Here is a 20,987-nt window from a genome sequence, read left to right as displayed (position 1 = left end):
ACACTAATATTTGCACATCCGCATGGACTTCATCCAACCCAAGTGCTTTACCAGTTCTTATGTTTTTCTAACATGTCTTTCCTCTGGTTGTCATCCAGGTTGCCTGTTCTTAGTTCTTCCCTTTGGATCTCTTATTTCCAAAAGTTTGTAGACTTCCTCCGCTTACTACAAACTATTAAGCTTGCCATGGATTACAGCTGAACTGCCACTGTTTCATTTAGATTCATATTCCCCCTCCATATGTGCTATTTTCATCTTGTTTAAAATGTTGGCCTGACATTTTTAAGGGCTACTATTTTTCTTCTCAAAAGTGAAGCGTATACAATACCCACAGCTGTAAAAACCTGGAAGAGCTGCATCCATGCTTTAGAGAAGGAAAGAAGAACAGCTTCTAAGCATAATTAGTAAACAATGGCTTGGCCTGTTCTTGTCCCAGAAGTAGGGCATGACCAGATGAACTCTGCATTTTTTAGAAAAGATCTGCATGTCAAAGCCCTGCATGTGGTTGTTCCCAAGAGCAGGCAGTCTGCCAGGCTCCATAGAGGAAGAAGGTAAGCCATGTCATAGGAATGGGAGGGAGTGACGCAAGGGACTGGAGATTAGGTGCAAAGCGCTGCATTTTGCTCCTCACGATCTCCGTTTCGGCGGAGTAGAGTTGGTAGTCAAAGACCCAAGACTTTGGACTTGTTTATGACTTAAAATTAGGTGGTGTGAATGTTCTCAAAGATCATGCTTGGGACTTCCCAACAATGAAAGTAAAAGAAATGTTAAGAACACAGTAACTACAGGGCAGTCGTAGGCAGTGCCCGCATGGCATGCGGTTCAAACATTTAAGGTGTTAGATCCTACGTGTAGAGCAGGTCTGAACAGCACTGAATAGTCAAGGATTTGACTTCGCATTGCTATGGGTCACTTCTAATCCTCTGCTCACACAAGCTGACTCGCCAGCTTAAAAAGATTGGATGTGGAAGAAGAACATGAACAATTAAAATACCTTTATTCCATATATGTAGATATGAATAGATATGAAGACAGTTCCTAGCCAACTAGCATGTCTGACTTGAAAAGAAACAAGCTAAACTAGCATTATTGTTTACAGTGTTTTGCCCATACTTTTCTCAAGCGCATTACTTACCAGTAGTTATGAATTTTCTTTTAGTTGCATTGTGCCTCCTTGTCACCTTTCAAGGCATTAGCTTTTCTGTAATGCTAGTTTCTGCCATTTTAATTTCTTCTCGATTCTTAAGCGTGTACGTATTCGTTGTTCCTTTAAGGAAAGAAAAGCTGACGCCTGCACCTCAACGCTCCGAGCGCCGCGGGAGGGGGAGGCCGCCCCGCGGGCCGCGCTGCGCATGCGCCCTGGCTTCTGCCCGGCACTAAGATGGCGGCGGCCCGCGGCGCCAGGCCCGGCAGTCCGTGACCAGCGCTCGGCGTCCAGCAGGTGATGGCTCTGGCCGCAGCAGGAGCTCCCCGCCCTACGTGGCCGCCTTCCCTACACCGGGGCAGCGGCCGTGGGGCTCGTCCCGCGAGCGGGGCAGCGTCTGGAGATGGTGCGGCCTGCGAGGCGGCCCGGGCAGCGCCGCCCCCCTGCCGGTGGGAGCCGGGCCCCTCGCGTCCTCTCGGCCCCCGGGTCCCCAGGTCCGTGTGGCAGGCGGGCTTGCGCGGCCCTTCCTGCCTTTGCGGGCAGGGGACTCACGGGAGACCTGGCGGGTGTTCGTTTGGTGGCTTCTTTTGGAGTTTTTTTAAAAGAAAAAAATAAATACGAACGCCTAATTGTGATGGTTCTGTGTTTCTTGCAGTCCCTTTCCATGTGACTGGCTTCCTTCGGCTTTGGGATACGTCTGAAAGTGGTATTGCGGCCTCTCATGTAGGTAAGCACTGAAAGTTAAAGTGGTAACCATGGTACTTATAAAAATGTACATGTTGATTTTGAAAACTCTTTAGTGTTTTCTTAATGGGAAACGTGTTGTGTAAAAAAAGGGGGTGAGCTCGTTAGCTCTTTTTCTAGAAATCTTTATCTTATGAAAGTACTGTTTTGAAGTGGAAGAGATTTAACCTGCAGATTTTGTGCTTGATGGCAAAATTTAAAAGTGCATGAACTTGGGACCTGATGGGATTCACCCACAGGTCCTAAGGGAGCTGGCAGGTGCAGTTGCTAAGCCTCTGTCCATCATATTTGAGAGGTCATGGCAGTCTGGTGAGGTTCCTGGGGAAGAAAGGGAAAATAGCCCCTATTTTTTAAAAGGGGAAAAAGGAAGACCCAGGGAACTGCAGGCCAGTCAGTCTCACCTCTATGCCTGGCAAGGTCATGGAGCAGATCCTCCTGGAAAGTCTGCTAAGGCACATTGAAAATAAAGAGGTGATTGGTGACAGCCAGCATGGCTTCACTAAGGGCAAGTCATGCCTGACCCATCTGGTGGCCTTCCTACAACAAGGCTACAGAGATGGTGGATGGTGGCAAAGCAACTGACATCATCTACCTGGATTTGTGCAAGGTGTTTGACACTGTCCTACATGACATCGTGGTCTCCAAACTGACAAGGCATGGATTTGACAGATAGACCACTTGGTGGATAAGAGATTGGCTGGATGGTTGCACCCAGAGAGTTGTGGTTGATGGCTCAATGTCCAAATCACAGAATCCTAGGGGTTGGAAGGGACCTCGAAAGATCACCTAGTCCAACCCCCCTGCCAGAGCAGGATCACCCAGAGCACATCACACAGGAATGTGTCCAGGCGGGTTTTGAATGTCTCCAGCAAAGGAGACTCCACAACCTCTCTGGGCAGCCTGTTCCAGTGTTCTGTCACTCTCACAGTAAAGAAGTTGGATGAGGTTTTTTGCAACCTGATCTAGTGGTAGGGTTCTCTGCTCATGGCAGGGGGGTTGGAACTTGATGATCTTTAAGGTCCCTTCCAACCTAATGATTCCAGTGTGCAAAACTGGTCAGAGACATCCTAAAACATGTAACACAAAAATAAATTTTAAAAAACCACGGAAGTGTAATCTGTTTCCAGGACCTAGTTTAATATAAATGTGATGCATGCATGACTTTTGAATGTTGAACATTCATTTTTAAGTTGATAGTATTGTCGATGGCATGCAGAAGCTTATGTTTTTGAATGCTTAGGGTCTGGGTTGGAGAGAGGATGGATGTCTTTACTAATGCCAGTGAAAAATAGCATTTCTTTAAAACTTTGCATGCAACCTTTTTGGCCTACAGTGCACAACTTTTCTTCTTTTAGGAAGAGTATTTGCGTCCTTCAGAATGCCCAACTCCAACTCTAAATTTCATTTTAACCATAGAAGTGGCCAGGAAGCTAGCAGGCGGGAGTTGGTTTCCAGGTCTTTGCAGAGTGCTCAACATTGCTTGGAGGACCAGGATTTTGGAACTGCATATGCTCACTATCTCCTGGTACTAAATCTAGCTCCTGAGTTAAAAACTAGTGTCAAAGTAAGTGCTCTCTGAATTACTTGAAACACTTTTATTTACTGTATTCCTTTTGAGGCTTTGTGAAGTGCTTTGTGCCTGTGATTTGTTGTATGTAACCTGATTTTCTTCTTCAGTCTTCAAAATAAAAGCAGACAACAGTAATAATAGAGACAGCTAGTAACTTGTTTAATAAGCTGTGTATGCCTGTGGGAAGGGAATTGATACACTTTTAGTCTGTGTGTGTCCTCTAAGTTTAATAAAATTATGGTCTTGTTAGTATTGGCTTGAAGTACAGCTTACATTAATATCCACACAGGCTCTTATTACCCTGCTGGAGCTCATTTCTACTTCTTTAAGTGAGCCAGCTAACTCGGGATGAGAGCAAACAATTGTGTGCTGCTGCCTGGAGAATTGAGTGTCCAGGTGTAGGTGTTCAGGATGCTTCTAGGTGTTTTCAGGGTTCAGTTCCCCAATTTTACTAACAGCCAGCAACTCAGTGGTATATGCTTTATTTTCTAGGAAGCATTTCAGCTTAGTCTCTTTAAATGGGCAGAAGAGCTAGATTCTCTGGCACGGATTCAAGATCTGTTTAACTGTTATGAACAAGCCCTTGAACTGTATCCAAATGATGAGCTGATATGCAATAGTATGGGAGAACATCTATTCAGGTTTGTAGTAATATATTTTCAGTTTTTGTACGGTTCATTTAGTATTATATGTTTATAAGCAAGGTCCAATTCAGCAAAGCACATAAAACCTACTTAAAAGAAGCAAATGCAAGCACCTGCTTAATGCTGTATGACATGTACTGTTGACCTTCAGATCTGTTTGTCAACTTAAAATTGAGTAGCCAAATAAATTTTGAATGTCCCAGCAAAAGTGAAAAAAAAATAAAAGCGCTTTTACTAAAGTAAAAACTTAAAAGTAAAAGCATTTCCTTAAAATATTTCCTAACAATTCACTAAGGAATTATTAAACAAAAAAATAAAAGTTTTTCTCAGTCACTGTCTTAACTATTGTTGTGGTTAACCTGTAATTTTTTAGGTTCTTCCTTTCTTTCCTGTTAGATCCCTGAAAACTACTGCCTTTCAATACTGTATTTTAATTCTGCTCCTTCTTGAGGTCACATATAATGGACCTTTGAAGTGAACAGGTTGTTGATGTGTAAGGCTCTTCTTAAGTGGTTTGGTCTTATGCTTTTGTTTATTAGTATAAAGCATTCTTTTCCTCCTTTCTCCAGACAGCGCAAACATGGTATTTTGTTGTTGCTTAGGGTTCTAAGGTCTTCCCAGAGTGGAATTTTAAGATGTAAATTTGAGAATATGTCACAGGTATCATTAAAATTTGCCTGAAGTCCAAAATTTAGTTTCAAAATGGACACTTACTGCAAGTACCAGCAACTCAAGATTTTGTTCTTTAACAGTATGTTCCAGTTAAATACAGTAAAATGGTTTGGGGGTTTGTAGCATTCTCTTGACTTGAAAATATGAGACTGGATTGCAAAGTTGCTGCTGTCATAATGTTGCAGCAAGTTGTTGTAAAACCTGTTTTAATTTGTCAAAGGATGTAGTAGGGGATGGAGACTGGTGCACCCAGTGGTATTTTTTCCTCACTTTAAAAAAAGTGATATGATGTAGAGCTGTACATCATTCGTTTTCATCTGGTAGCATCAGTATTTCTAGAGATAATCTTTCTAACTAATGCAGAGTATTTCCATTGTCTTTTAACTGGTGTAAGACCTCTTTACAGACCCACAGGTATTTACAGATACTTGCCACCTGAATGCATACTTTCTATTTATTTGTCATTACTACTGTTAGAATGGGCTTTAGAGATGAAGCAGCTGGATATTTTCATAAAGCAGTGAAGCTTAACCCAGACTTTGCTGATGCAAAGGAGAATTTTTACCGTGTCGCGAACTGGCTTGTGGAGCGCTGGCATTTCATCATGCTCAACGATGCCAAGAGGAACCTTACTTACCTAAGAGCAATTGAGAATGCTGTCCACTCAGGTTGCAAATCTGTCCTTGACATTGGAACAGGAACAGGAATCTTGAGGTGTGTCAGAAGTGCATATTTTACATTAACTTAATAGAAACGTATTTCTTGTCTGACAAAGTTTGGTTGTAGTGGAACAAAATCGTTTACATTCATGCCTTTATTGAGACAAAACTTAAGAAAGGAAACAAAGTTTTCAAAAGTTAGTGAGTCGGAAAGTTGGTGTCTAGTATTTTTTGAGCCCTTTATTATTTGTTACAGATGCTTTTTCTGCCAATAACTGCTGTGTAAACTGAATTACTTGTGTTGGCTGCGGAGTTGTAATGTCATATGTTCTGTTTTTAAGTATTGAATCGGAGTGGATTTAACATAGCAGAGGGAGTATCCTTATGCTACCTCTTTTCTGTTTGGCTATAGTATGTAAAGAGGTTATAATTTTTTTTTATATCAGTGTTCATGCAAGAATTACTAGTTCATTTAATTATGTTTTTTAGACTTGAACTGTTTTCTTATAAATATGATGCAGATACAGAAATGGAGCTTAAGAAAACATAGTATCTTGTCATGCTTTACCTAAAATGATTTAAACTGGAGGGGAAAAAGCCCTGCTTCTTGTTTTTCAGTATGTTTGCAAGAAAGGCAGGAGCATCTTTTGTCTATGCCTGTGAATTATCAAAAACTATGTATGAGCTTGCCCGTGATGTGGTGGCAGCAAATAGTATGGAAAGAGAGATTAAACTTCTGCATTTGAAGTCATTTGATATAGAAATTCCAAAGCACATACCTGAAAGGTAAGTTGTTGTGCTCTGTTGTGATACTATTTTTAATTTGCTCTTAATTTGAAGACAATAGAAAATACCCTGTGACCTAAATAGTAAATAACTTGGCCTGTGGTATTACTCATTATGTGAGAAAGTTCTGTGTGTATGTTTTATGTTTTTATAGAGCACTACAGAAGTTGCAATGTTCTTTAGATCATATCAACCACTGTAGATCAACAGTGTCATAAATTAAGCCATTTCTTTGATGGTGGGAGCTTTGGAGCATATGCAATTACATTGCAGCAATAGCAAAAGACAGATTACTACATCATAAAAGTCATTTTAACACACTCTTATACTTAACAACTTGTGGCTTACCTGTGCAACCCATGAATAGGATGGAAGTGTGTAACAGGGCCTGCAAAGGAAGACTTGTTTCTGGGACATACCACACACACCCCTGCAACTCCATGTCAACTTCCGTGTTTGTCAGAGATCAGAAATTCTTCTCATCACGGAGTGAGGGAAAGCCTCCTCTCCCCTTTGTCCCCTAAGGAAAGTACTGCTTTGTTGGGAGGCGAGGTGGGTTCCTGATTGTTGGCATCTGGAATGCTAGTGGTGGCTGGGCTGACTCTAGCTGTAAATGTCAGCAACCTGTCAAGGGAGGGATCCATAGGGCTTTCAGTCTGACTGTAGATACTGGAGTAAAATTCATTGAAAGAGTGTTGTAAGTTCTGAGAATAGGTTTTTTGGTTGGTATTGAGCTTTTTGTTTGTACACACCTGCACACCTTTCTGTACAGCAGAGAGCCATATACTCTGGAAAATTAAGTAGCTTGTTTTTCCAAGATTAAGTAGTATATTCTAAGCAGTAAGAGCTACTGGCACAAGTCAGAAGCTTGCAGTCACTCCTGGCAGATTAGCATTTGATCAACACTACAGCTTTCAGTATATGTGATCTGGGCTTTTTGTGCTACACTGCTTCTCCTTGCTCACTGACCCATTCAGCAGGGGATCTTCAGGAGGATCTGTAAATTTTTAGCAGGTAGAAATCTGAGGTGATTTTTGTTTGGTTCGGTATATGCAAAGGACTGATTTATCACTTTAGCTCACCACTACTAGGGATGCAGATTAAACATGACAAGGAAATAATCTAGTTAAGTATCTGGTGGTGGTACAGGCTTATGATCTGAAATGATGAAGGTTCCATAGCTTAGCATGCCAGTCAAGCTGTGTCTAATCTTGTCAGCTGAGCTACAGTAACTGTTTGTATGTATCCCCTTTAATGTATGAGAGTTACTGGATGTAGTCTATCAGGAGTAAATTTTTACTGTTCTGGAAATGTCTTAGCATGCTGTATGGTTTTTGGTTTAAATCTGAAGGATTTAGAATTTTAGGGTCCATTAGTCTGCATAGTAATTTCTTTGTGCTTGGATTATAGGGTTCTTTTTTTAAATTCCTTTTTGACACACATGCATGGATGCATACCCTTGCACAAGATTCAGACAAAATACCTATTCTGCCATATTATTGCCTGTGTGCCCAGGCTGAAACATCTTCCTGTTTTGGCTGGACTCTTCCCACATTATTTATAAGTACTGAACAAGAAGCTTTATAGTGAACTCTTCCTCAATATTTACTCTTTCTTATTTGCATCTTGAATAACTTCTAATAAGAATTTAAAATACATCATTTGTTGAAAGAGTTAAATTGCCCACTTGTATTGAAACTTAAGAACACTGGGGAAGTTTTGCTTTGACATCACATTAATATGGTGGTTTGTTGGTTTTTGTTCTTTTAAAAGAATGATTGTTAGCAGGAATGCATGTTGTACATTATTTTTCATTGTGTTCTTTTTCTTATGTAGGGTTTCCTTGGTTGTCACAGAAACAGTTGATGCTGGTTTATTTGGAGAAGGAATTGTGGAGAGCTTGATACACGCTTGGGAACATCTACTTCTACAACCAAAGGTAGGTGGTGTGGGTGTGTATGTATAAATGGGATTCCTGTTTTGTTTGCTGTATGTTCACGCATGTGTGTGTGCACATGCATACACATACACAGATTTACATCAGTGAAGAATGACTGTCTTGTAAATATTTCAAATTTATTGATATTTTTAAAATTATCAATCTGGGTTTGTTCTAGGAATTTTGTTTTGGTGAAAGGCAGCGAGGCAGCTGCATACATTGTACTTGTGTGAGCTCATGTTCTGAGCAGATGCATAATTGCAATGCACATTTCCCTAATGTGACCTTCCAGCACACAGAGGTGGTTCACTCTTGATCACCTTTTGCTTTGAGGTTTTTTTCCCCTCTTGTTTTTTACCCAGCCTTTGTACGTAACACCAGAGGGATCTGTGTGTGTTTTAAAGGCATTACTTTCCTGCACATTTGATTGCAACCTGGTCTTTTTGAGATACCAGCAAGTAGCAGGAAATTATGTCAGTCTAAACAGAAAATATGAATTATGATAGAATCATTTCTCATCATAGCGCTAGAAACCAGACAGTTATAACTGGGTAAATATGTCCTAAGTTTATGCTTAGGTTTTTTTTGTCAACTGAATTTTTTGGAGGTCTGAACAATTTGATTTGGTCTCTTGAATTTTGCTTTAAGTATTTTCCATCTTAGGTAGCATACATTAAGCAAATTAATATATTAAGGAAAGTTATATGCCTTAACCTCTTCTAAGTCTTATGGAATAAAAGTACTTTTGTTTTGATATTGCCTTGATTCCAACTACTTTAGAAACAAGTTTTATTTGGCCGAAAGCTTTTTTTTTTTTTTGGTATTGTGTTGAACTGAAACTGATGACCTCTAGCGTTAAGTATAGGAATCATGCATAAGGGAGAGGTCGTCAAGTGTTTCCGTATATCCTAACAGAATACAAATTAAAAAACACTTTTAGAATTACACAGAGGAAGTAGTAGACTGAAAATTAAAGCTAATGCCTGAATATATTGAAACAGTATTTAAGACAGTTCTTTAATGATCAACTGGAATGGCAAAGACCAGAAACTTTTACTAGTCACTAGGAACTTCCTTGTGTTTTGATTGGAAGCTTAAATGGCTCACTGGTGTGTAACCAATGCTTTGCAGCAAGAGTGGAAATAGGTCACTGTCTCAGGGCATGTTGTTCATGTTTTTACAGCCTAAAAATCAAGATGTCAGTACTGGAGAATATGGCAGAGTTATTCCTGCAAGTGCTACAGTATTTGGGATGGCAGTGGAATGCAAAGAGATACGTAGACATCACAGGTATGTTTAAACTCTAGCACAGTTTGAACCCAAAGCTTCTTATTTGGGAAGAGAGACATTATTTTTATGAGGATATTGCATTTACCATTGTCTTCATTGTTTGAATGGCTGATTATCTGTTTCTCTAAACAGATTTCTGCTCTCACCCTCCCCACCTCTTTTCCAGGCTCTCTTTGTTTTTCCTTCTTTTTCCCTTCATGATTCAGACTTTCTGGATCCCTTCATCAGAAACTCTTGATTTTCAGTTATGCTGAAATACATGCCTTTAACACTAAAGAAATTTAATTCCTTAATAGTAAAATTACTTCTCAATTTCTCTGTTGAAGATTCTTGGGTTAAGACTTGGCTTTTCTCCTCATTTTACCCCATACCTCACCACTTCATCTGACTTTCAGAAGATGACGGCAGGATTTTTTAAAGTCTAAGTGTTAGTAACCCCACCTAGCATTATCTCTCTGAATATGTGCCTTGCCTAACTCTGAACTACTTATGCACTAGGGTTTCTTTGCTGAGATCAGTTCTGACTATTTATCAGTTACTTTCATATTCACTTTTATTCTCATGTTCTGGAGCAGTATTGTTGTTTGCATACAGCCTCTGTCTGAGAGGCTTGGACTTGATGTATTTGTTTAGCATTAATATTTTTTGCAGATGAAAGAACACATTAACTTCTACATGAGCTTCAGTGTACTGTATGAAAAACAGCCAGGCTGTATTGGTGTTTTTTTTGTTTTGTTTTGTTGTTTTTATGCAGTAGATCTGGACGATGGCCAGAAAGAGACAGAAGTTCCCATAGTTATATGGTCATGTTGTCCCAAATCTGGGTACTTCACCCAGTGTGCAAAAAGAGCCAATCTACACACTGTGTCGAGATAGTTGTCTTTATATCTAGTTAGCAGAGTAGGATGCTGGGCATTTAGCACCAGCCAGCACACCTTTTGGGGAAACAAATAGGGTCTTGTATACAAAATAGCAACAAGGGAGAAACTACACCTAATACATGATTGGTTAATAATGATTCATTCACCACTCCTAACTATACATATGTATCTAAGATCATGTTTAAATCATCAAGGGAGTTTACCTGATTAGCATGCTTGGTATTCGCAAGTTGGTATGTAATTTAGTATTATGATTACCTAAGTTTACTATAGGACATACTTATATCTTGACTTTATTCCAAAATCATGCACACATTTCTAAGCAACCATAAAACCACTAACCAGAAATTTACAGCTTTGTTATCTTGGGATTCTCTGTGCTGTCTTTGTTCCAGACTAGGCACTTTCCAAGGAGTCAGTGTGACCAAGGTCAGATACTTCTCTCTCAATCACACAAGTCTGTTGAATGTGGAATCTTTGTAATTCTTACCACTTTTCTTCTATGACTGATGTTGAAAGAACTCTTTTAATGCGTTATTCATCAATTAAGACAGGTTTTTACCTTGAAATGTTCCTTACAAAATTTAAACAAGATGAAAGTTAATGTCCTGTAACTTTAACCAGTTTTCTTGTAATTCTAGTTTTTGGTGCACATAAGCCAACTTTTGAAAAAGTTTTGTGATGTTTTACCCCTGATTATAGCTATATTACTTGATGTTTTGGTGGTAATTGTAATGTTTCTTTACTATAGCTGATGCTGCTTGTACTCATTGCTTGTGTTCCCTAGAATGGCTGTAGGACCAAACTCAACTGTGGTGTTGTATAATTTTGTCTTTTTTTTATGTTTAGTTTTAATTTTAATTTTTAACTCATCGCTCTCTCTCTGAAGCGGTTGTTTCACATCCACTTGAAATGTGTTTTACTTCTGGAAGAACACAGGAACTGACAAACTTGTGAGAAGACTTAAGTTCTACTAAGGATAAATTTAGAATTCTGCAAAACTTCTTAAATACCGAAGTATCCTACATATTGCTTTTCAAGTTTGAAATCCCTCAAGAGTCATACGTAACAGTAAAGCAATATTCTCGGACAGCGTAGGTCTGCTACATTAGTGCATCTGCATTTAGTAATTTTGAATAAAATATGCTAGAATATGGGTTAATATATTAATCAAAGTCACTGTAAGGAATAACGGTTTCAGGATTTTTCAGTGTTTAATTTTTAGTTGATTTGGCCTCAGAAAGGGAGGCAATGAAGTGGTGCTAGTCTGTGCTTATGTATTGAAGCCAGAAGGGCTCATGATACTAATCTACTGACCTCTTCCACTATGTAGGAAGTTCTCACACTCTGTGCATTTAATAATACTTAGCCAGCATGGGAAGAATTTTCTTCAGGTTTTTTGTCAAAAAAATGTTTTGAAATCTCATTTCTTCTCATTATTTGAAGTTTCATTTCTTCCATTTTTCTCTTTGCTCCCAGAGTGGGAAAACAAGAAATTGCTGGTGTGCACTTGTCAAATTCAGTGCAGTTCTTTAGCCCAACGTACGTTTCTGCTGGTTCAGAAGAAACTGTGGAACCTTACACCACTGAGAAGCTCAGTCGCATTCCTGGAGGTTACATACCTCTGACAGAGCCTTGTCAAGTAATGACAGTAGATTTCAACAATCTGCAGGTAATGTTTTTTTATGTCCTTTATAATTAATCTATTTATGAATAACAGGAGCCCTGTGTATTATTTGCATTCCCATTTCAATTTTGGAACAGTTCACAAGTACGGAGTTGGCAGGGCTGCACTGAAATCCTCTGCTGGTTTATGTGGTGTCATGATTCATCCAATGTCAGTCTGAGTTTTTGAAGGTGGAGTTTTTTGTTTGGAATAGTTTGTTTGGAATGATTAAGAGAATAGTTTATCTCACTATAGGATCAAGCAGCTGCCAGCCTCAGTACAAGAAGGTGGAGGAAGGATGCAATAGACCTCTATCTTAAAAGATTTTTTGGGGTTACGTAGCTGACTTTTATTCCTCTCAAGTTAGAGCCTTCATGAAACTCTTAAACAGAGGTTATATTGTATGTCTGACATAAATATGTCTGTAAGTGTAAAGGAGAAGGGAGATGACAAAACTATCTTGTATTCAACCAGCTTGATTTCACCCTTTAGCTCCTTTGGTTCCATGTAGTATTTCTGTAATATAACATTCTAAAATACGGTAGCATTATTTTGTTTATTTTGCGCAAAATATGTATGTATGTACTAAATAAGCCTTAACTGTAAGGCAAGGACCTCATCCACTTGCAGCTGAGCATGCTAAATAGATGATCATATCTGATCTCTGGTGTGTTTCTTGCTCATTGACCTGTGGTGACGAGTTAGCATTGAGTCAGAGCTTATAATAGATTTTGTTATATAAATGAAATTATTCTTGGCTACTGCTTGGCCAGGAATTGCAGTGTTTCTTAATCAATAGCTTTTCCTAGTTGGCTTGTCTAACATCCTGAGATAAAAAATAAGATCAGACAAAGCTTTTCAGTATACTACTGGGAGCAGTCTCTCTGCAACCTAATGTTATTTCTGCTTCTGACATCAATAAGAAACTATTACTCTCATGTGAGAGATGCTTACTCATCTGCCTGCTGGCAGACATGTAAAGATACTTTTAAAGAGTAAAGAACAATGTTGCTCTTTAAACCATGTTTCAGAGCTGCTCCTTTGAAGTTTCAGTTAGACTAATAGAGTCTTCTTGTCATGAAATAGTAAGGTGTCATAAGTAAAGATAAAGGAAAGAAATGCAATTAGTTTATTTGGAATCATTGGTTATTGTTTGTCTTTTCCTTGACACTTGACAAATAGAGTAGTTCCAAACACTGGTAAGTTACTTTCAAAGTTGGAGTGGGTTTTTTTTGGTTGGTTGGTTTTGGTTGGGGGGGGAGTTTATTATTTTTTTGTGTTTGTTTGTTTGTTTTATCTGGGTCACACCTGGATGTTCAGTCAGTGCAGGTAAAAAATAATTGTGCTCCTGTTGTAATAATAAAAAAAAAACAACAACTGCTTTATTTATCAGCAGTAGCAGAATTACAAGGATTAAAATTCAGATGAGAAGTCACTTAGCACTAGTAAGGTAATTTCAAAGACCCATTTCCTAAACTTACATTTTAAAGAATTACAAGGATGTTGCATTTATTCCACTTGTACTGACTACCCCAATCTAAATTGACATAACTGAGGAAAAGACTTAAAGTACAAGTGTTTCTCAAACTGAGTCGCAGGTGGCTTCAGAGATACCAGCACAGATTGTCATTGACAGTCACAGAAATAATAAGTCAATTTTTTTAAAAAAAGCAGCTGAGTTATGCTGATTACTTTATTACTGCTATTATTATTAGCAGCTCAATTAATTCCAGCAAGGGCAAAAAGATGTGGCTATAATTCCAGGCTGCAGACACTTGCACCTAGCCAGGTACTACCTCTGTGCATGTTTGCTGTCAGCAGATCGGCACTACTGGGAGGGAATTGAGTCTTTACCCCAGCAGCCAGTAATTAAAGCTCAGTCTCACTTTCAGGCCCTAAAGGAACTGAGCTATTGCCAACAATTACAGATATTGGTTCTCTTTGATTTTCATTAGAAGTTACTGTGTGGAATATTTGAGAAATTCTGGATCAAGACATAGGAAATGTGATAACTGCATTGTTTCTCTAGTTTTCCTTTTATCTGTAGTCCCATTTACTTTCCTTAAATGCAAGGTATCTTTCTCATTCAGAGGATGTGTGTGACACAGCATAATTTTGGCGGTTTTTTTACTGTCACTGCAATGTTGCCTTTTCTTTGCTGTCTAACTACAGTGTTTGATAAATCACCATCTTGATGTGCTAGACCTGTTTGAGTCTATAATTTCATAAATAATAGAAAAGAAAAAGGTTATGGAGTGGAAAAATGTGAGGAATAAATATGGGATAAGCAGCATGGTAGAGAGCAGAGAAAGCTGATGCAGCTGCCTTCAAGTAGATTTTTAAGTATTGTGTGCCACAAGGTAGGGAAGTAACACTACAGTTACTAAAACTAGTGGATGAGAACCTTGGGCCTGCTGCTTTTGAGGAATAATCAGAAATAATATTTTTAATATAAAATACACTTCCCTAAAATTGAGAAGCAGATGCATGCTTGTGCTCTTGCTGTCTTGCTTCCAAGGGGCTTATTACCAGCAAAGCTTCAACTTGCTACTCTTATTTTCTTCAATTGAGGATCTATGAAAAAAATTACTAGCAGCAAAACACCTCTATTGAAGAGCAGTGAAATCTCATTATGAAGTTCATTAGCATCAGCAATTCTAACATGTGCATTGTTTGCCCATCTCTCAATTGAGAGAAAAGAGGTAGACCAGCTCTTGGAGAACACAGAATGAGAATAAAAAGGGGAAATAAAAAACGCAGCGTGCAAGAGCTACTCTTGTTTTTAGAGTGGGACTCTTATTTTTTCTGTGTGTATTTTAATATTGAAACTTAGGACAAATGTTGACTTAAGCAGATCAGGAAGAAGATAAATGTTTATGTAAGGCTGTTACTAAGTACAAGGGTTGTGAGTAAGAGAATCTTAGTGTGACTAAGAGTGTCACTAAATTGTGACTAAGAGAATCCCTTGTGATTGACTTGCTGTAAATTGGTTTATGTAGGCGCTATCTACATTAGAGCTGGGCCTTTTATGTTTGTGAATGTTGGTAGCTGAAGGTAGTTACTGAGGAAAATAAACTGTACATGGAAGAAGACTTAACTTCTGGTATGTATTCAAAACTTTTTACGAATATTGGAGAATTTATAACTTTATCCCTTTAGGGAAGATGTTGGTTCTTTCCAGTAGTGAAATTGTACATGCCTGAGCTTTAACACAAAGACTATATCCTAGGTAGCAGAGAAAATACCTGTTTAAGCAGATTCAGTGCTTACATGCAGCATTTCTAGAACTGACTGAACACAGGTTTTAAGTGAAGTGTGCATTGGCTTGAATCCAGTCCAAAAGACTGGCTGTTTTTATTCTCATATGCAACCTTGCCAGTTTAAAGTCTTTCTTGCATTTTTCAGTGTTTTTTAAATATACCTGTTCTTAGATGTAGGTATCTTTACTTTATTGGCTGATGGATGCAGGTCGCTTGTGTACATAACTGCACTTGTATGTGGGAAAGATAGTTCCTGTGTTAGTGGGCACTAATGATATGTATTGGTATTGTAGCAGCTTGTTAACTTCAGATTTCTGTTGGGTGCCTTCATGGATTAGTGCAGAAATTTGAATGATTTAGTGAGTGTAATAAAAAGCATCTTTTATTTACGGAAAGAAATTCTCAAGCTTTTTATTTCTTTCTACTTTGGTCAGGAGCTGAAAAGCCTTGCAGCTAGAAAGCCCTGGAAGCTCAGCCTGCCAGTCACGGAAGGAGGAATACTAGATGCTGTTGTGATGTGGTTTGTACTACAGCTTGATGATGAGCATGCTCTGTCTACAAGCCCCAGTGAGGAGACTTGCTGGGAACAGGCAGTCTATCCTGTGCAAGGCCTCCTTGGTATGTCCTGTGGATTTTCTTGTTGCAGTACATTAACTTGATTTCATTGTGGCTTTGAGCTATTTTGATTATCTTGGAGATTAGGAAGTGGCAGCACACAGGTGTAGGAGTTCAATAGGAATTAGCTGTGAGGTGGTTCCTAATCATGTTTCTGGACTGTAGTGCCCAGTCCCTGCGCTGAGCAGATAAGGGACCTGTTTAAGGTCTGGGAGAGTGCTTTTCATTGAGATAGTCTTTTTCCTGTACTGAATTAAAAGCATTGTGGAGCAACTCCAAAAAGTGGGGTTACTGACTGGCTCTACTTAATCAAGATGTGACTTGTGAAAGGGAAGTGGAAGAAGTGAAGTAGGAAATGCTGACTGCTACTGCCATAAAACAAAACTAATCACTCCTCATCTCCATTTTTTGATTCAGTTTGAATACTGTTCTCCACACATACAATGGCAGTGTCATTTCCAGCAGTTTGTCCATTCATGCATTTTCCATTCTCCTGTTCCATGGAGTCTTAGAATATCTTGAATTGCAAGGGACTCATAGAGATCATTGAGTCCAATTGAGAATAAATACATGTTGCCTAGTGTGGGATAGTTTCAGGCAAATGTTAATGCACAATAGCAGATTTCAGCTTGCTGGCTACAGTCTAGAACAATTCTTTCATACCACACTAGTGACAACTAATAAAGAAGTGAGATCATGCGCTTTTTTTTTTTTTTTAATCACTGTATGGATGCTTCTCTGATGTTTGCTGTAAAGTAACTGAAATTACTTTTTTGTGCTGTTTTTCCAAGATTATTCAGTGAAGACTGGAGATACTGTGGTGATAGAAGTTTGCTGCCAAGACTGCTACCTGAAGATCCAGAAGATATCTTTGTCAACTTTAGAGTGTGGGATGGGTGTCAGTGACATAGACGACACACTGAGTTTGGGCAATGAGGCTGAATTATGTAATGCTCTGGCCAGTCTTCAGACAACTAACAGACAGGATGGCAACAGTCAAGTATGTGTGTTGGAATCCACAGAAATAGCCCTACTGAACAATGAACCATACCATGAATGCTTTAAAGCTGCCATGGGCAAAGTGCTGTTGTCATTGAATCCAAGTAAGGACTTGCAGGCCATGGATGTTGATGGACCTGGCAGTGGGATGAACCCCCAAGAGAGTCAAAGTAAGAACTCTCTAGATGTGGCTCCTGATCCTTTGTATGTTTTAGATGTATCTGAAGGCTTCTCCATCCTGCCAATTATAGCTGGCAAACTTGGACCAGTTAGAGCCTATAGTTCTGTTGAGAAAGAACAGCATCAGGCAGCCCTTAATATAATTTCAGAAGCTAACCATTTCCCTAAGGAAACATTAGAGTTTTGGCTCAGCCACTTGGAAGATGAAAGTGTGGTGCTGCAGAGACCCAAATCAGACAAATTGTGGAGTATTATTATCTTGGATGTTATAGAGACATCAGGTTTAATCCAGCAGGAGGTGATGGAAAAGGCTGCAATATCCAGGTACAGTATATATGGAAGAAAGTCTTTCTAGGATTCTGTAATTATCTGAAAACTTATTTTTAAGTATTCCATCTAACTAGAAAGTCACTGTCTCATTGGTTCTATAGAGCAGAAAAAGCTTGTTTACTGAACAGATTGAATCTCCCAGAGTGTTTCTGACGTGACCATTCTATACATGCATCTTTTTTTAAGTGTCAAGGTATCACTATCATAGACTTACTTATATTTTGTATGCAAGAATATGAATGGAAGATCTTATTGCTTGGTCTGTCAAAAGTTCCTGGGATAGCTAGCATCTTCATAATAACTGAGGTAGCTTTTAGTGCAAGGTTGGAAAAGCCCTGATTCACATACATGTCAAACGAACTGGTGCTGCTAAAAGACAAACACATGGTTTTAGAACAGCCATGGGGGCAACAGTGAAGCTCACTGTTACCCACATGTTGTGGTCCAAGTTCAACCCGGGCTAGAAAACTCGAGTTGAATCACGAATCGCCCCTTCTCTTCTCGATTAGAGGAGCAATAGCCCCACATTGGCTGGTTTTACTTTCCCAGTGGGTTTGTTCCTAGCTTGCGACTGACTGCCTACACCAGGTATGTCTAGAGCACAAAAGTGCCGAGATGTGCGTGCACCAGCACAGGGAGATTGTATTTAAAGTATCACTTTACTGTAACAGTTTTCAAAGAGTGTGTGTGTGGGGAAACGATATACAAATGTACCTGGTCAGTAAAGAGAAAGAAAGACTATTTTAGTTGTGGGTAGAGAGAGCCCAACACCTTTCCTGTATAGGGTCGACAAGGTGCGTGTGTGTGTGGCCGATTACTTTTGTCTGGGGAAGAGAACACAGGAGAAGAAAGGTTTCTTGGTTAGTCTTACAGTTCCTGGCTCAGAAACACTGATAGGAGTAACAGCAACGGCTGCCTCAGGGGTGCAGCTGTGGCGGGTGGTGACAGCTCCCAGCGCCAAGGTGGGTTCCTGCAAGGGCTGGGTCCTGGCTGCAGACACAGCAAGGTGGGGCTGGCTGTCCATGTCCTTAGTTGTGTGAGCCCCTGGCCACAGCCCCCTCCCCGCAGTGTTGCCACCATTTCTACTTTTTTCTTTTCGTCTGTTCAGGTCTCTCTATTGCAGTCAGTTTGGTTGAGAGACATATCTTTTGTGGAGGCCAGTTCTCCACACCAGAGCAGGAAGGGTGGGAAGGAGTGCAGAGCAAGAAAAAAAAAAAAAGTGGAAATAGGTAGGAAAAAAAGTAAATGTGAAACGGGTTTATTACCTTTTTTGGTGCTAGGGAATCTTCCCTGTTCATCTTCATGCTTAGTGATAGCAGAGTATTTAAGATTATTTATGTTCATTACCTTTTTGAAGTGTTGAATATGTCTTCAGGTGATTTGAAGATTTTTTTATTGTACAAACAAGTGGGGAAAATACTCTTGTGTCATGTAGACTCAAATCTGTTAGTATGAAAATACACCCAAGAGTGCACTACTTAACTACCTAATTCCTATAAAAAGAGGCCTGCTATAGGAAAAGGAAACCTTAAACAATTTGTATTGAATTGGAAATGTTTGATATTATGCTGAATGAAAGCTTCTCTATGTTGCTGCTCTCAGCAGTGATATTCTGTAGCAAGAGACCGAGAAAGGCTCAGGTCACTTTTTTTTCAGGAAAAAAGGCTGTCTCCTGTACTCCTATCAGCTTCAGTTAAACACTTAAGGATGGCTTAAATTCCTACCAGGTCTTGTTTCCCTATGTGTATGCTGCCTCCTTAACCAGTGCCCCCAACAGTATGTACTTCCAGTTTTATTAAGCATTTCTGCCAGTCCTTCAGTATGAGGATGCTGGTGCTATGAATAAATCCCACTGTCTTCATGTTGAAATATCACAGTTTCCAGTACTGACACTGAGAAAAGATTACTTAATTCCATAGTTTTGGTATGATGTGACAAGTTTTTGTTTTTTGTATGATACAGCTGTCAGGTCAAATGGGATAAAACTCAAATGCTTAAGTGTTCATAAGAGGAAGAACTAGTGTGCTTTTCTTAAATGTAGTTAATAGTCTTTCATTACTGTTGGATGATGTGTTTTAGAGGTGAAATCTTTCTCACTTTACAGATGTTTACTTCACAGTGGAGGCAAGATTTTCCCGCAGTATGTCTTGGTATATGGAATGCTGGTAGAATCAGAGTCTTTGTTACTGGAGAGTGCTGTTCAAGGAACAGAACCAACTCTTGGTTTTAATATAGCCCCTTTTATCAACCAGTTCAAGGTAAGAAGTTGATGGTTGTCTTCCAGGAACAGTTCCAAAGACTGCTGCTGTCTAGCTGTTCAGTTTTGGTGTAAACTGCAAGAAAAGTGAAGAGCTGAAACTTTTTCATATTGTTGATATTGTTACAAGAGAGGTTTATATGACCAGATAGGGACCTTGAGATAAACTGAAATTGGTAACATTTTAGAACTGGTGTGGAAGAAGTAATGAAAGATGCAGCATTACTGTACAAAAGAGTGACCATGCTGTTACTATCTTGTCACCTTATATCCCAACAATCACATTTCAGAAAGGATTAGAAGGGTGTACTTTTGGCTGCCTCTTACTGATGTTACAGTAATTCCTAGACACTTTTGTATTATGATTAAGTTTTCACTTCTTAAGGGCTATTGGTGCCTGAAATCATGGTATACACTCTTAGGTACCTGTTCGTGTGTATTTGGATCTCTCTACGTTGCTGTGTGTACCCCTGAGCAAGCCAGCAGAGCTTTTAAGGCTGGATCTCATGAATCCTCTGTTGAACACCTCCAGCAGAGAAGTGAAGGTGAGTTGTGTGTACATGAATTTTGCTGTTCTGCAGCATTCCTCACCTGGGTTGACAGTTTCAATACAGAATTTGTCTGCTGGTATCTCTGAAATGGATTTACGTGGTTTGAACTACTTTATTTTCTTGCTTCCTTGAAAATGGTGTAACTAATTAAACTAATATTTTACATATTTTTAGGTACAAATTTGTAAGTCTGGCCAAGTCACTGCAATTCCCTTTTGGTATCATGTACATCTAGATGAAGACCATAGCTTGAATACATCTGATGAGTCATCGCACTGGAAGCAAGCTGCAGTTGTTCTCGATGAGCCCATCCAAGTTCAGGTTGGAGATGAACTTGTGCTTGATGTTCAACACCATAAAAGCAATATTAGTATTACAGTTAAACGGTGAAGAATGTCATGTGTACTGATTTGTGGTTAATTACCTATGCATAAATTGACTGTTCATGACACCACTGATGTTAATGTAAATTAAAGTCTAAATTTTATCTACTGATTGCAAAGGCTGTTCTGTTGCTTTAATAGTAGATACTTAAGCTCCAAGGGTAAGACTAAAACTTGCATTGTAAGGGTATCTTGCCAAGCACGAGGGGAGGTATTGTCTTCACTGCAGCAAAAACCTGACTAGCTAGTGCAGTGACTAAACAACAGGACCCACTTACCTTCCTACCATCTCATCTGTAGTAAGAGAAAAAGCATCCAGATGCCTGTACTGGAAATAAACACCTGTGGCTGTTCAGGTTAGAGTCCTTGTTTCTCAAACAAAGCTTCCTACTGCAGTGTACTGCAGGGACTGTAATG

The 20,987-nt window shown here is 39.3% G+C and overlaps 1 protein-coding gene across 3 annotated transcripts; it reads left to right on the top strand.

Moving 5' to 3' along the window:
- The first annotated feature begins 1,353 nt into the window (after positions 1–1,353).
- Positions 1,354–20,689, top strand: PRMT9 (protein arginine methyltransferase 9). Of its 3 annotated transcripts, none has more exons than XM_051619962.1 (14): positions 1,354–1,441; positions 1,800–1,867; positions 3,244–3,452; positions 3,951–4,099; positions 5,252–5,488; positions 6,052–6,219; positions 8,056–8,158; positions 9,342–9,448; positions 11,809–12,001; positions 15,690–15,873; positions 16,662–17,373; positions 19,484–19,637; positions 20,059–20,181; positions 20,362–20,689. In XM_051619962.1, the coding sequence occupies exons 3-14, from the start codon at positions 3,267–3,269 to the stop codon at positions 20,575–20,577; spliced, it is 2,532 nt and encodes an 843-aa protein (XP_051475922.1). In that variant the 5' UTR covers positions 1,354–1,441; positions 1,800–1,867; positions 3,244–3,266; the 3' UTR covers positions 20,578–20,689. The 3 variants fall into 3 exon arrangements, with proteins under 3 accessions (XP_051475922.1, XP_051475921.1, XP_051475924.1); XM_051619961.1 differs by having other exon boundaries at positions 1,800–1,871; XM_051619964.1 differs by lacking the exons at positions 1,354–1,441; positions 1,800–1,867; positions 3,244–3,452; ... (4 more) ...; positions 9,342–9,448; positions 11,809–12,001 and adding an exon at positions 14,801–15,098.
- The last annotated feature ends 298 nt before the right edge of the window (positions 20,690–20,987 follow it).

Source organism: Apus apus, chromosome 4 (assembly GCF_020740795.1).
Source record: "Apus apus isolate bApuApu2 chromosome 4, bApuApu2.pri.cur, whole genome shotgun sequence".
Taxonomy (NCBI): Eukaryota; Metazoa; Chordata; class Aves; order Apodiformes; family Apodidae; genus Apus; species Apus apus.
This window is presented reverse-complemented; position numbering and strand designations above follow the sequence as displayed.